The following is a 15,840-nucleotide window of genomic DNA, read 5'->3' as shown; positions in this document are numbered from 1 at the left end:
CCGGATGTAGGCTCTAGAGACCAGGATGGAGCCCTGGGGACCCAGTTGGAGCCCTAGGGACCCTAATGGAGCCCTGTGCACCTGCTAGAGACCCGGATGTAGGCCCTAGAGACCCGGGTGTAGGCTTAGAGACCCTTATGGAGACCTAGGGACCCGGATGTAGGACCTAGATACCCGGATGGAGGCCCTAGAGACCCAGATGGAGCCCTGGGGACCCGGATGGAGGCCCTGTGCACCTTCTAGGTACCCAGATGGAGCCCTGGGGACCCAGAGGGAGGTCCTGGGGACCCGGATGGAGGCCCCGTGCACCTGCTAGGGACCCGATGTAGGCCCTAGAGACCTGGATGGAGCCCCTGGGGGCCCGGATGGAGGCCCTGTGCACCTGCTAGGGACATGGATCTAGGCCCCAAAGACCCGGATGGAGGCCCTGTGCACCTGCTAGGGACATGGATCTAGGCCCCAAAGACCCGGATGGAGGCCCTGTGCACCTGCTAGGGACCCGATGTAGGCCCTAGAGACCCGGATGGAGGCCCTGGGGACCCTGATGGAGCCCTGGGGACCCGGATGGAGGCCCTGTGCACCTGCTAGGGACCTGATGTAGGCCCTAGAGACCCGGATGGAGGCCCTGGGGACCCTGATGGAGCCCTGGGGACCCGGATGGAGGCCCTGTGCACCTGCTAGGGACCCAGATGTAGGCCCTAGAGCCCCTGGGAGCCTGGATGGAGCCCTGGGGACCCGGATGGAGGCCCTGTGCACCTGCTAGGGACCCAGATGTAGGCCCTAGAGACCTGGATGGAGCCCCTGGGTACCCGGATGGAGCCCCTGGGGGCCCGGATGGAGGCACTGTGCACCTTCTAGGTACCCGGATGGAGCCCTGGGGACCCGGATGGAGGCACTGTGCACCTTCTAGGTACCCAGATGGAGCCCTGGGGACCCAGAGGTAGGTCCTGGGTCCCTAATGGAGGCCCTGTGCACTTGCTAGGGACCCGATGTAGGCCCTAGAGACCCGGATGGAGGCCCTGTGCACCTTCTAGGGACCCGATGTAGGCCCTAGAGACCTGGATGGAGTCCCTGGGTACCCGGATGGAGCCCCTGGGGGCCCTGATGGAGGCCCTGTGCACCTGCTAGGGACCCGATGTAGGCCCTAGAGACCCAGATGGAGCCTCAGGGGACCCGGATGGAGGCCCTGTGCACCTGCTAGGGACATGGATCTAGGCCCCAAAGACCTGGATGGAGGCCCTGTGCACCTGCTAGGGACCCGGATGGAGCCCTGGGGACCCAGATGGAGGCCCTGTGCACCTGCTAGGGACCCGATGTAGGCCCTAGAGACCTGGATGGAGTCCCTGGGTACCCGGATGGAGCCCCTGGGGGCCCAGATGGAGGCACTGTGCACCTTCTAGGTACCCGTATGGAGCCCTGGGGACCCAGAGGGAGGTCCTGGGGACCCGGATGTAGGCCCCAAAGACCCGGATGGAGGCCCTGTGCACCTGCTAGGGACCCGATGTAGGCCCTAGAGACCTGGATGGAGCCCCTGGGTACCCGGATGGAGGCACTGTGCACCTTTTAGGTACCCAGATGGAGCCCTGGGGACCCAGAGGGAGGTCCTGTGTCCCTGATGGAGTCCATGTGCACCTGCTAGGGACCCGATGGAGGCCCTAGAGACCCAGATGGAGCCTCAGGGGACCCGGATGGAGGCCCTGTGCAACTGCTAGGGACCCGGATGGAGCCCTGGGGACCCAGAGGGAGGTCCTGGGGACCCGGATGGAGGCCCTGTGCACCTGCTAGGGACCCAGACGTAGGCCCTAGAGACCCGGATGGAGGCCCTGGGGACCCTGATGGAGCCCTGGGGACCCGGATGGAGGCCCTGTGCACCTGCTAGGGACCCAGATGTAGGCCCTAGAGCCCCTGGGAGCCTGAATGGAGCCCTGGGGTCCCGGATGGAGGCCCTGTGCACCTTCTAGGTACCCGGATGGAGCCCTGGGGACCCGGATGGAGCTCCTGGGGGCCCCAGCATAACCGGAAGTTCCGCCTGGTCTCCAGAGGCTCCATCCGGGTCCTCGCGAGCTGCACACAGGTCCCTAGGACCTACCCAGATCCCCCAGGGTCTCCATCCGGGTTCCCGGCAGCTCAGGGGACCCCAAGGCGACACCCCCCCTCCCGTGAGTCTCATCCGGGTTCCCCAGGGGCTCCATCCGGGTCCTCAGCAGCTGCCCGGGGCCCTGAGCCCGCCCCAGGGTCTCCATCCGGGTCTCCAGGGGCCGCATCCGGGAATCCAGCAGCTCTTGGGGGCCCCTTGCATCTGCTAGAGACCGGGATGGAGGGAACCCTGGACCGGATGGAGCCACGGGGGACCAGGATGGAGCCCTGGGGACCCGGATGGAGCCCTGTGCACCTGCTAGAGACCCGGATGCAGCCCTAGCCTTGCTGAGCAGGTGTCGGGGTCCTGAGCCGCCCCCAGGGGCTCCATCCGGGTACCACGGTGGGGGTGAAGCTGGTGCACAGGGGCCCTGACTCAGCCCCAGGGTCTACATCCGGGTCCCCAGGAGCTCCATCCGGGTTCCCAGCAGCTCTGTGAGCCCCGTGCACCTGCTAGACTGGATGGAGCTCTGGGACCCGGATGGAACCATAGAGACCCGGGTGGAGCCCTGTGCACCTGCTAGATACCCGGATGGAACCCTAGAGACCCGGTGCAGCCCTAGGCTGCCTGAGAAGGTGCTCGGGGTCCGGAGTCGCCCCCAGGGCCTCCATCCGGGTCCCCCAGGGGCTCCATCCGGGTACCACGATGAGGGTGAAGCTGGTGCACAGGGGCCCTGACTCAGCCCAAGGTCTACATCCGGGTCCCCAGCAGCAGCACCGGGACCGTGGACTGATTCAGGGCCTCCATCCGGGTCCCCCAGGGCTCAATCCGGGTCTCCAGCGGGTGCACGGGGCCCCCAGCGTCTCCATCCGGGTCCCCAGCAGCTACCCGGGGCCCATAGCCCGCCCCAGGGGCTCCATCCGGGTCTCAGCCGGTGCACGGGGCTCCAAACCGACCTCGCGAGCTGCATCCGGGTCCCCCAGCCGCCATCCGGGTCCCCACGAGCCTCATCTGGGTCCCCGCGAGCTCCATCCGGGTCTCAGCCGGTGCATGGACCGCAAAATGACCTCGCGAGCTCCATCCGGGTCCCCCAGACATCCATCCGGGACCCGCGGCTCCATCCGGGTCCCCGTGAGCTCTATCCAGGTCTCCAGCGCTCCATCCGGGTCCCCGCGGCTCCAACCCAGTCCCGGCGAGCCTCATCCGGGTCCCCAGGCCTCCATCTTGGTCCCCGCGAGCTCCATCCGGGTCTCAGCCATTGCACGGGGCCCCAAACCGACCTCGCTAGCCTCATCCGGGTCCCTCAGGCGCTCGATCCGGGTCTCAGCCGCTGCACGGGGCCCCAAACCGACGTCGTGAGCCTCATCCGGGTCCCCAGGCCTCCATCTGGGTCCCCGCGAGCTCCATCCGGGTCCCCCAGCCGCCATCCGGGTCTCATCCGGAGCACGGGACCGCAAAATGACCTCTCCAGCTACATCCGGGTCCCCCAGACATCCATCCGGGTCCCCGCGGCTCCAACCCAGTCCCCGCGAGCCTCATCCGGGTCCCCCGCGAGCTTCGTTCCGGTCCCCGTCTCCATCCCGGTCTCCGCGAGCCTGAACCAGGTCCCGCATCCGGGTCTCGGCTGGAGCACGGGGCCCCAGAAAGACATCGCGGACTGCATCCGGGTCCTCGCGAGCCTCATCCGGGTCCCAGTACGCGTCGAAGCCCGCGCAGGCGCACTCCAGGGGCCCAGTTTCGTCCCCCGGAAGTCCCTGCTCCCCGACCGGAAGTGCGCGGCGGTGGCGGCCATTGTACCGAGTGAGTGTCTGAGCCGCCGGCGGGGGCTCCGGGGCCTCCATCCGGGTCTCAGCTCCCGTCTCAGGACGCGCAGGGGCAGGCCCGGCGACCAGGCCCCTCCCCCGGAAGTCCCTGCTCCCCGACCGGAAGTGCGCGGCGGCAGCGGCCATTGCTGCCGAGAGAGCGAGCGGCTGAGCGGCCGAGCGGCGGCTCCGGGGGCTCCGGGGCCTCCATCCGGGTCCCCGCGAGCCGCATCCGGGTCCCCGCGAGCCGCATCCGGGTCCGCAAAGGGAAGAGGAGGAGGAGGCGGCAACGGTGAGCGCCGGGTTTACCTCAGGGGCGGCGCGGCGGCCGCAGGGGGCGTGGACGGGGCGGGGGCGGGGCGGGGGCGTGGTCTGGGCGAGCGGGGGCGGGGCCGGGGCGGGGTCGGCTTTACCTCAGGATTTACCTCAGCGGCCGCGGCGGGGGCCTGGCGGCGACGGGAAGTGCCCGGCTGTGACTGACGGGGCGGGTGGGCGGGACCGGAAGTGGCCGTTCTCGGTTCCTGGGTTACAGAAGGTGCACGGACGGTGACTGACAGCCAGTGGGCGGGACCGGAAGCTGGTTAGGGTCCCGCTTTGGCCTCAGGATTTAACCCCGTGGAGGCGGCGGAGCCGTGGCGGCGACCGGAAGTGCGGCGGCTGTGATTGACCGTGGCAGGGCGGGACCGGAAGTGCCCGTTATCCCTCACTGCGACACCGGAAGTGCCCTGACTGACTGACGCGGGTCTGGGCGGGACCGGAAGTGCCCAGACTGTGACTGACAAGGGTGTGCAGGGCCGGAAGTTCCCGGAGGAGGCCGAGGGGCCGGCGTTTAACTAGGATTTACCTCAGCGGCCGCGGCGCAGGCCTGGGGGCGACCGGAAGTGCGCGGATTGTGACGGGGTGGGGGGACCGGAAGTGTGCACTGTCCCGTCCTGCCACACCGGAAGTGGCCTTCCCGGGCTCAGTGACACCGGAAGTGGCTATAGGGTGACCGAGGCCTGGCTGGACCGGAAGTGACCACTGTCCAGGTCTGCTACACCGGAAATGGCCGTGGGGTGACTGTGGCTGGCATGGACTGGAAGTGAGCACTGTCCAGGTCTGCTGCACCGGAAGTGGCCGGGGATGACCGAGGCCGGGCTGGACCGGAAGTGAGCACTGTCCGGCTCTGCCGCACCGGAAGTGGCCGTGGGGTGACTGAGTCCGGGCTGGACCGGAAGTGAGCGCTGTCTGGGTCTGCTACACCGGAAATGGCCGTGGGGTGACGGAGGCCGGGCTGGACCGGAAGTGAGCACTGTCCGGCTCTGCCGCACCGGAAGTGGCCTAGGGGTGACTGAGCGAGGCTGGGCTGGACCGGAAGTGAGCACTGTCCGGCTCTGCCGCACTAGAAGTGGCTGTGGGGTGACGGAGGCCGGGCTGGACCGGAAGTGACCACTGTCCGCGTCTGCCGCACCGGAAGTGGCCGTGGGGTGACTGAGCGAGGCCGGGCTGGACCGGAAGTGAGCACTGTCCGTGTCTGCCACACTGGAAGTGGTCGTGGGGTGACTGACCGAGGCCGGGCTGGACCGGAAGTGAGCACTGTCAGTGTGTGCCGCACCGGAAGTGGCCGTGGGGTGACCGACCGAGGTGCGGCTGGACCGGAAGTGACCACTGTCGGGGGTCTGCCGCACCGGAAGTTGCCGTGGGGTGACTGAGCGAGGCCGGGCTGGACCGGATGTGACCACTGTCCGCATCTGCCGCACCGGAAGTGGCCCTGGGGTGACTGAGCGAGGCCGGGCTGGACCGGAAGTGAGCACTGTCGGGGGTCTGCCGCACCGGAAGTTGCCGTGGGGTGATTGAGCGAGGCCGGGCTGGACCGGAAGTGACCACTGTCCGTGTCTGTTGCACCGGAAGTGGCCGTGGGGTGACTGAGCGAGGCCGGGATGGACCAGAAGTGACCACTGTCGAGGGTCTGCCGCACCGGAAGTTGCCGTGGGGTGATTGAGCGAGGCCGGGCTGGACCGGAAGTGACCACTGTCCGTGTCTGTCGCACCGGAAGTGGCCGTGGGGTGACTGAGCGAGGCCGGGCTGGACCGGAAGTGACCACTGTCGGGGGTCTGCCGCACCGGAAGTTGCCGTGGGGTGATTGAGCGAGGCCGGGCTGGACCGGAAGTGACCACTGTCCGCGTCTGCCGCACCGGAAGTGGCCCTGGGGTGACTGAGCGAGGCCGGGCTGGACCGGAAGTGAGCACTGTCGGGGGTCTGCCGCACCGGAAGTTGCCGTGGGGTGATTGAGCGAGGCCGGGCTGGACCGGAAGTGACCACTGTCCGTGTCTGTAGCACCGGAAGTGGCCGTGGCGTGACTGAGCGAGGCCGGGCTGGACCAGAAGTGACCACTGTCGGGGGTCTGCCGCACCGGAAGTTGCCGTGGGGTGATTGAGCGAGGCCGGGCTGGACCGGAAGTGACCACTGTCCGTGTCTGTCGCACCGGAAGTGGCCGTGGGGTGACCGACCGAGGCCGGGCTGGACCGGAAGTGAGCGCTGTCCGGCTCTGCCGCACCGGAAGTGCTGACCCCGCCCGTCCCCCCGCAGGCCCCGCGCCGCCATGGCGGCCGCCACCATCGTGCACGACACGTCGGAGGCGGTGGAGCTGTGCGCCGCGCTGGGGCTGTTCCTGCAGCCGGTGGCCAAGATGAGCATCAGCGTGGCGCTGCCCGAGGGCGCGTGGCCCGGCAAGGCCATCTCCAACTGGGAGGTCATGGAGCGGCTCAAGGCCATGGTGCCCAGCCCGCCCTTCTCGGCGCTGCGCATCGCCAAGAGCACGCTGGACTTCGTGCGCTTCGAGGGCGAGCTGGAGAACCGCGCGCTGGCCGGCGCCGTGCGCGCGCGCCTGGACGGCCGCGCCATCCGGCTCAGCGGCTTCCCCGAGGCCCTGCGCGTGCGCGCCGCCGAGGCCCGCGCCGACGGCCCCGCCCCCGGCGAGTGGGAGGAGGCGCTGCCGGGCGAGCGGCCGGACACGCTGCACCTGCAGGGCCTGCCGTGCCGCTGGTTCGCCGAGCGCCCCGCCGCTTCCGGTGGGGGCGCCGCCGCTTCCGGTGGGGGCACGGTCGCTTCCGGTGGGGGCACCGCCGCTTCCGGAGGGGGCACTGCCACTTCCGGCGGCGCGTCCTCTACGTCCGGTGGTGGGAACCCCGCTTCCGGGAGTGGCGGCCCCACGTCCGGGACCCCCGGCGCCTCCGACCGGCCCAGCGAGCAGGTGCTGGCCCGCGTGTTCGCGGCGTTCGGCGAGGTGCGGCGCGTGGACATCCCCATGCTGGACCCCTACCGGGCGGACGCGGCCGGGCGCGGCGCCCACGCCTTCAGCGCGGCCGGGCAGCTGCACTTCGAGGCCTTCGTGCAGTACCGCGAGTACCCGGGCTTCCTGCGCGCCATGCGCGCCCTGCGCGGGACCAAGCTCATGTACAAGGGCGAGGACGGCAAGGCCGTGGCCTGCAGTATCAAGGTGAGCGAGCCCCGCCCCGAACCGTAGCCCCGCCCCGAACCGTAGCCCCGCCCCCTAACTCCGCCCGCTGCGTAGGGAGGGCCTCCGGCAGGTGCACGCGGCTCAGAGGAGACTCCATCCGGGTCCCCAGGGCTCCATCCGGGTCCCCCATGGTCTGCATCTGGGTCCCCAGGCCACCATCCGGGTCCCCAGCACTGCATCTGGTTCCCTAAGGCTACTTCCGGGTCCCCAGGGTCTCTATGCAGGTCCCCAGGGCTACTTCCGGGTCCTCCATGGTCTGCATCTGGGTCCCCAGGGCTCCATCCGGGTCTCAAGGGTCTCCATCCAGGTCCCCCAGGGCTCCATCTCATTCCCCCGTGGCTGCATCCGGGTCCCTAGGACTACTTCCGGGCCCCCGAGGTCTCCATCCGGGTTCCCAGGGCTACTTCCGGGTCCCCAGGGTCTGCATCTGGGTCCCCAGGGCTACTTCCCGGTCCCCCATGGTCTGCATCCGGGTCCCCATGGTCTGCATCCGGGTCCCCAGGGCTCCATCCAGGTCCCCCAGGGCTCCATCTCATTCCACATGGCTTTATCCGGGTCCCCAGGGCTCCATCCATGTCCCCAGTGTCTCCATGCGGGTCCCCAGGGCTCACCCGGTCCCCGCCCTGCCCAGGTCTCCTGCGACGCCACGCGGCACCTGAGCGACGCCGCCATCCGCAAGCGGCAGCTGGAGCGGCAGAAGCTGCAGGAGCTGGAGCGGCAGCGGGAGCAGCAGAAGCGCCGGGAGCGCGAGGCCGAGGAGCGGCGGCGGGCGGAGGAGAGGTGACCGGAAGTCCCCGTCCCCGACGGAAGTCTAGAGAACATTCACTTGGGAGGGTGTTGGGGAGTGGTAGTCGGGTTCTAGGGTCCCCGGGAGGCCCTGTACCACACCGGAAGTGCCGCCCCAGACACCGGAAGTAGTGGGAAATCACGGGGGGGGGGGGGACTCTGGTGGGTCTGGTAGTCCAGATGCAGTCCCTGGTCCACACCGCATGTCACACACCCGACACTGGAGTCCCATTCCTGACACCGGAAGTGGCTCTAGGAGCAGTGGTAGACAGATTCTGGGCTCAGCGGAAGCTCTGCACACTACCGGAAGTCCCCGTTCACCTTCCGGAACTCCCGCCCCTTAACAGGAAGTGGTGTGAATTAACCTCGGGGGTTCCAGGAGGAGCGGTAGTCAGGTTCTGGGGTCCCCAGAGGTCTCACCCTATACCGGAAGTGCCTGGTCCCATACTGGCATTGCCATTTACCCTACCGGAATTCACTGCCCCTACCGGAAGTGGCCTGATTTAACTTCGGGGGTTCCGGGATGAGTGGTACTCAGGTTCTTGGGACCCAGAGGTCTCACCCTATACCGGAAGTCCCGGGTCCCATACTGGCAATACCATTTCCGCTACAGGAAGTCTTTCTTCCCCTACCGGAAGTGGCCTGATTTAATGTCGGGGGCTCCAGGAGGAGCGGTAGTCAGGTTCTGGGGTCCCCACAAGTCTTGCTCTATACTGGAAGCCTCTGGTCCCACAGTGGCAGTACCATTTGCCCTACCGGAAGTCACTGTGCCCCTACCGGAAGTGGCCTGATTTAACGTCAGGGGCTCCAGGAGGAGCGGTAGTCAGGTTCTGGGGTCCCCAGAGGTCTCACCCTATACCGGAAGTGCCTGGTCCCATACTGGCAGTACCATTTCCTCTACCGGAAGTCTTTCTTCCCCTACCGGAAGTGGCCTGATTTAATGTCGGGGGCTCCAGGAGGAGCGGTAGTCAGGTTCTGGGGTCCCCACAAGTCTTGCTCTATACTGGAAGCCTCTGGTCCCACAGTGGCAGTACCATTTGCCCTACCGGAAGTCACTGTGCCCCTACCGGAAGTGGCCTGATTTAACGTCAGGGGCTCCAGGAGGAGCGGTAGTCAGGTTCTGGGGTCCCCAGAGATCTCACCCTATACCGGAAGTGCCTGGTCCCATACTGGCAGTACCATTTCCTCTACCGGAACTCACTGTGCCCCTACCGGAAGTGGCCTGATTTAACGTCGGGGGCTCCAGGAGGAGCAGTAGTCAGGTTCTGGGGTCCCCAGAGGTCTCGCCCTATACCGGAAGTCCCCTTGCCCCCACCGGAAGTCCTGCCCCGTAATGGAAGAGCTGTTTCTGACCTCTACAGGGGGTGGGCGGTTCCCAGCGCGGTGGGCGGGTCCCTTTGTTGGTGGGCGTGACCCTTGTTGGTCTGGGTCTGACGGCGCCCCGAACCCCACCCCAGGCGGCAGAAGGAGGCGGCGGCCCGCGAGCGCGCACGGCGGCGGGAGGAGAAGCGGGCGCGGCGGGAGCGGCGGCGGCGACGCCGGGCAGCCCGGGCGGAGGCCGAGGCCCAGGCCCAGGCCCAGGCCCAGGCCCAGCAGCGGCTCCGGGACGAGGTCCGCACGGAGGAGCGGCGGCTGCTGCTGGCCCAGCGCAACCTGGAGTCCCTGCGGCTCGTGGCCGCGCTGCTGGGCCGCGCCAAGGTGGGTGGGGCCTGGTGGGCCGGGAGTGGGGCCTGGAGGGACGGGGTGGGGCCTGGGCGTGCTGGGTGTGATCTGGGGGGGGCCTGGGTGAGACGGAGTGGTGGGCGGGGCCTCGGTTTCGCGCTCAGGGAGCCGGCCCAGCCTGTTGCTATAGCGGTTTGGCTTCATTGGGCTGACTGGGCGGGGTCGCAGCCGGCGGGCGTGTCCCCAGCTGACGCCCCGCCCACCCCGCCCCCTGCAGGCGGCCCAGGAGCGGAAGGGGGCCCTGGCGCGGCGCCGGCGGCAGGAGGCGGAGCTCCGGCGCGTGGAGGCGGAGCAGCGGCGGGCGCTGGGGCTGCAGCGGCGCGAGCGGGAGCTGAGGCTCCGCCTCCTGGGGGCGCTGCTGGGCCGCCGGCCGACGCCGCCCGAGGACTCCAAGGACGCGGACGGCGCGGGGGCCGGGGGCCGGCTGCTGGGGCCCGTGCTGGACGCCCTGCGCCGCCTCGGGGCCACGCCCTCCGCCGGAAGTGGGCGGGGCCCCGGGGACGAGAACGGAAGTGTCCCTGTAGACTCCGGAAGTGGGCGTGAGGAGATCAGGAACGACCGGGGCTCCCAGGATCAGACCGGAAGTGGGCCTGGAGAGGCCGGAAGTGGGCGGGATAGTACCGGCACGGGTCAGGTCCTCACAGTAGAAACCGGAAGTGGGTCAGGTGAGGCGGGAAGTGGCCCCAAGGAGACCGGAAGTGGGCAGGGCACTCAGGATCAGACAGGAAGTGCGACCAGGGACAGCAGTAGTGGGCGGGGCCTCTGTGAAGAGGCTGGGAGTGGCCCCAGAGTCACCGGAAGTGGGCAAAGCTCCAAAGATGGGGTCGCTGAGAGCGGGCCGGGCGGCGCAGAGGACGGTGGGAGAGGGCGGGGCCTCAGAGACGCCGGAAGTGGGCGCAATTCCAGAGAAGCCCCCGAGGCGGGCCGGGACCCAGACGGCGCCGGGAGGGGCCACGGGAGCGACAGCGGCGGTGGGCGGGGCCACGGCGACGACGGGGACGAAGCCAGAAGTAGGCGGGGCCACAGAGACGACCCCGGCGACTCCAGCCCCGCCCACCGCCGCCGGCGCCGGTCCCGCAGCCGCGGAGGCCGCCGGGAGTGCAGCCGGGACTCCGGGGGGCGCCATGGCCGCTGGCGCCGCCCCTCCCCCGCCCGCCGGGCCGAGCGCTCTCGGTCCCCGCGCTCCCCGGGCCGGCGCCGCAGCTCCCGGACGCGCTGATGGGGCCACGCCCAATCTCCCGTGGTCACGCCCACTTACCATGGACCTCCTGCGGCTGTGGACACGCCCCCCTGGTCACGCCCATGGCCGTGTGGTCTCGTGATGGACAGCTGTCACTCAGCAGGGGCGGGGCAATAAAGATGTCGCAGCCGCACCCGGGGCCTGTGGTTCTTGGGGGCGGGGCCTGCGGTCCAGGGTGGTGATTGACAGCCAGGCCTGCCCCGGATTCCTGGAAGCTGACAGGATGACGTCAGCAGCCAGGTCCCCTGTGATGGACAGCTGACGTCAGTGGCCCCAATCCCAGCAGGTCCTGCCCTGATCTGTGACGTCAGCGGCCCGAATCCCAGCAGGTTCTGCCCTCATCTGTGACGTCAGCGGCCCAATGCCCTGTGGGTCACTGGGTGAGCTCAGGAAGTCCCACCCCAACCTCCTGTGATGGACAGGCCAGAGCCAGCAGCCCCAATGCCAGACAGGAAGTCCCGCCCTGACCCGTGACTGACGTCAATGCCCCATCGCCTGATTGCAGGCTGACGTCAGTGGTCTGATGGACAGGCTGACGTCAGTGGCCCCGATCCCCGGTGATTGACAGCTCATTCAGTACTGAGGAAGTCCCGCCCCATCCGTTTCTGACGTCAGTGGCCTCGATCCCAGCAGGTCCTGCCCTGAGCCGACGCGAGCGGCCCGAATCCCTGTGGTTCACAGCGTGAGCTCAGGAAGTCCCACCCCAACCTCCTGTGATGGACAGGCCAGAGCCGGCAGCCCCAATGCCAGACAGGAAGTCCCGCCCCCACCCGTGACTGACGTCAGTGGTCTGATGGACGGGCTGACGTCAGTGGCCCCGATCCCCTGTGAGTGACAGCTCCTTGAGTATCAGGAAGTCCCGCCCACATCCCTGAGTCTCTAAAAGCCGGGGCCGGGGCTCCGAGAGGCAGACGACGACCGCAGGGCCCCGCACACAAGATGGCGGCCGAGCAGCTGGAGGAGTACGCGCGGGGGTTCATGGTCTCGCAGGTGCGGGGTTGGGGCAGCGGAGCGGTCAGGTTTCCCAGAATGCACGGGGCTTCTCAGTGTGCTCGGGGTCTCCCAGCATGCCCTGGGTGGGACCTGGGATATCCCAGAGTGCACTGGGGTGGGACTGGGGATCTGAGTGCATGGGGCGCCTCCCGGCATGCTCTCTGTCCTCCCAGGGTTCCCCGGGTCTCCCAGGATGCTGTCTCCCAGCATGCTCTCCGTCTCCCAGCATGCCCTCCGTCTCCCAGCATGCCCTCCGCCCCCAGGTGCTGTTCGCCAGCCTGGAGCTCGGCGTGTTCGAGGCCCTGGCCCGGGGGCCGCTGTCGGCCGAGGCCGTGGCCGCGCGCGTGGCCGGGAGCCCCCGGGGGACGCGGCTGCTGCTGGACGCGGGGGCGGCGCTCGGGCTGCTCGTGGTGCATCCTGGGAGCGGAGAAGGTGTGCGGGGGCGGACCCCACCCATTGGGGCGCCGGGTCCCAGGCCGGGGCAGCCGATCCCAGAGCAGTGGATCCCGGAGCCACAGGCGCACCCCGCAGGCCAGAGCAGTCGATCCCAGAGCCGGAGATCCGCCCCAGGCGGGGGCAGCCGATCCCAAAGATCGATCCCAGACCAGGATCCCTGAGCCACAAATCTACCCCACAGACAACAGTAGTCGATCCCAGAGCCAGAGATCCACCCCCAGGCCAGAGCAGTCGATCCCAGAGAGATCGATCCCAGAACCAAAGATCCACCCCAGACCACATAAATCAACCCCGAGCAGATGGACCCCAGACCAGAGCAGTCGACCCCACACAGGAACCGATCGCGGAGGTGGGGGCGGGCGCGGGGGCCAGACCAGAGCAATGGACGCCCGAGCTCGCGCCCCTCCCCCCAGCGCTCTACGCGAACTCGGCCGCGGCCGCCGCCCACCTGACCCGCGCCGGCCCGGACTCGCAGCGCCGCCTGCTGGGCTACCTGGGCGGGGACGCCTACCGCTGCTGGGCGCACCTGGCCGACGCCGTGCGGTGGGCGGGGCCGGGAGGCGGGGGGCGGGGCATCGCAGGGGGCGGGGCTATGGGCGAGGAGTCATGGGTCCTGGGAGTGGGTGTGGCCTGGGAGGCAGTGGGCGGGGCCCGGGATGGCGTGGGCGGGGCCCGGGATGAGAGTAGGCGGAGCCTCGGAGATGTGGGCGGGACCTGGAGGACAGTGGGCGGGGTCCGGGGCGGCGTGGGCGGGACCTGGAGGACAGTGGGCGGAGCCTGGGAGGTGGAGGGCGGGGCCTGGGAGGAGTGGGCGTGGCCCGGGCGCCCCTGACCGTACCCCTCCCCCGCAGGGAGGGGCGGAGCCAGCACGCGCGCGCGGTGGGCGTGGCCGGCGAGGACCCGTTCGGCGCCATCTTCCGCTCCGAGGCCGCGCGGCGCCGCTTCCTGGGCGCCATGGAGGACGCGTGGGGCGCGCGGGGCCGCTCGCTGCTCTCGGCGCTCGGCCCGGCGGCCTGGCCGCGCGTGTGCGACCTCGGCGGTGAGGGCGGGGCCGCTCCCGGGCCAGAGCAGTCGATCCCCCCAGGCCGATGGGTGGATCCCAGAGCAGCCGATTCCCCCAGGCTGATTAATGGATCCCAGAGCAATCGATCCCAGACCGGAGCAATCGATCCCGGAGCAATGGGTCTCAGAACGTAGCAATGGATGGCAGAGCTGTGGGTCCCTAGGCTGGTTAATGGATCCCAGAGCAATCGATCGTAGAGCGATGGATTCCTGGGCGGCCATTTCCAGACAGGGGCAGTGGAGCCCAGAGCCATCGATCTAGGCCCAGGCAGTCGATCCCAGGGACGGAGCAGGGAGGCGCCAGGCACAATCGATCGATTCCCGAGAGGCAGACAGGACCGGCCGATCCCAGATCTATCGATCTAGACCTGGACAGTCGATCCCAGAGACGGCGGGGAGGGTGCAGGCCTGCCCCGCCCATCCCAGAGAGACAGGCTAGAGCAGCGGATCCCAGATCCACCGACCCAGGCCTGGCCAGCCGAGCCCCGCGGGGTGGATGGGGAGCACGGGAGCCCCCCGCCCGCCCCAAGCTGACGCGGATCCCCCAGGAGGCACCGGGGCGCTGGCGCGGCTGTGGGCGGAGCTGCACCCGGGCAGCCACGTGACCGTGCTGGAGCGGCCGGAAGTGGTGGCGATGGCCGAGGACGCGGGGCGGGTCCACTTCCGGGCAGGTGCGGGTCCGCCGGCCGGGGGGCGGGGCTGGGCTCTGAGTGACAGGGAGGGGCGGGGCCTCCTGAGCGCCGCGCGACGCCAGCCCCGCCCCCAGGCGACTTCTTCGCGGACGCCCCGCCCCCCGCTGACCTCTACGTCCTCGCCCGGGTCCTGCACGACTGGGACGACGCCGACTGCGCCCGGCTGCTGGCGCGCGTGCGCGAGGCCGCCGGCCCAGGTGGGCGGGGCCCAGTGGGCAGGCTACGCGGCAAGCCCCGCCCTTCAGGGAGTGATTGACAGCTGCTTGGGAGTAAGTCCCGCCCACCAGGGAGTGACTGACAGGGCCCCAGCAGGCGGTGGGTGGGCGCTGTGGCAAGCCCCGCCCACCAAGGAGTGATTGACAGCATATTTGAATAAGCTCCGCCCACCAGGGAGTGATTGATTGGGCCCCAGGAGGCGGTGGGCAAGCTCTGTGGGAAGCCCCGCCCACCACGGATTGATTGACAGATGATTTGGGATAAGTCCCGCCCACCAGGGTGATTGACAAGATCAATGTACAGGGCTAAGGATGGTAGGCGGGGCCTGGAGCAGCACGTGCCCACCAGGGTGTGATTGACAGGTCCTCTGGAGCAAGCCCCGCCCACCGTGGTGATGTACATGGTTGATGGACAGGGCACCACGTGGTGATGGGCGGGCTCTGGAGCGTGCCCCGCCCCCTGGTTGTGACTGGCAGGCGCCCAGGTGCTGGTGATCGAGGCTCTGCTGGACGACGACGGCCGGGGGCCGCTGCCCGTGCTGCTGTCGGCGCTGACGATGCTGGTGCAGACGCGCGGCCGCGAGCGCTCCGCCCCCGAGTACCGCGCCCTGCTGGCCGCCGCCGGCTTCCACGGCTTCCGCTGTGTGCGCACGGGCGGCCCGCTGGCCGCCATGCTGGCCGGGGGCGCGCTGGAGACGACAGGAAGCGAGCTCGCCCCTACCGGAAGTCAGCCTACTCCGACAGGAAGTGACGCTGCCCCTACAGGAAGTGAGCTAGAAATGACAGAAAATGACCCTGTCCCTGTAGAAAGCGACTGTTCTGCAACAGGAAGCGAGCTCGCCCCTACCGGAAGTCAGCCAGCCCCGACAGGAAGTGACTCTTCCCCTACAGGAAGTGAGCCAGAAAAGAGAGGAAGTGAACCGGCCCTGCCTGGAAGTGAGCTGAGCCTACAGGAAGTGACCATATCTGACCCGAAGTGACCCAAGATGACAGGAAACGACCCTACCCCTAGGGAAAGCGACTCTTCTACAACAGGAAGTGAGCCCGCCCCTACCGGAAGTTAGGCTGCCCCTACAGGAAGTGAATCTGCCCCTATAGGAAGTGACCCAAAATGACAGGAAACGACCCTACTCCTAGAGAAAGCAATTTTTCTACAACAGGAAGCGAGCCCGCCCCTACCGGAAGTTAGCCTGCCCCGACAGGAAGTGACGCCGCCCGCACCGGAAGTGACACCCAGACACCCGGCATCACCACCAGGGACTCACAGTGACCCACCCTAGAGAAAACATGAGCGAC

The 15,840-nt window shown here is 68.8% G+C and overlaps 2 protein-coding genes across 2 annotated transcripts; both read left to right on the top strand.

The window, feature by feature from the left end:
* Positions 1 to 4,031: 4,031 nt before the first annotated feature.
* On the top strand, positions 4,032 to 12,083 carry AKAP17A (A-kinase anchoring protein 17A). The gene is made up of 5 exons (XM_062183797.1): positions 4,032 to 4,171; positions 6,448 to 7,357; positions 8,010 to 8,158; positions 9,622 to 9,862; positions 10,104 to 12,083. Exons 2-5 carry the CDS (start codon positions 6,461 to 6,463, stop codon positions 11,103 to 11,105), a joined length of 2,289 nt encoding a protein of 762 aa, XP_062039781.1. The 5' UTR covers positions 4,032 to 4,171; positions 6,448 to 6,460; the 3' UTR covers positions 11,106 to 12,083.
* Positions 12,066 to 15,814, top strand: ASMT (acetylserotonin O-methyltransferase). Its single transcript, XM_062183161.1, has 8 exons — positions 12,066 to 12,116; positions 12,383 to 12,551; positions 12,989 to 13,118; positions 13,427 to 13,614; positions 14,186 to 14,308; positions 14,404 to 14,526; positions 15,022 to 15,270; positions 15,747 to 15,814. Exons 1-8 carry the CDS (start codon positions 12,066 to 12,068, stop codon positions 15,812 to 15,814), a joined length of 1,101 nt encoding a protein of 366 aa, XP_062039145.1.
* Positions 15,815 to 15,840: the final 26 nt, after the last annotated feature.

Source organism: Lepus europaeus, chromosome X, assembly GCF_033115175.1.
Source record: "Lepus europaeus isolate LE1 chromosome X, mLepTim1.pri, whole genome shotgun sequence".
NCBI lineage: Eukaryota > Metazoa > Chordata > Mammalia > Lagomorpha > Leporidae > Lepus > Lepus europaeus.
Note: the sequence above shows the minus strand (reverse complement) of the source record. Positions and strands in the feature narration are given on the sequence as shown.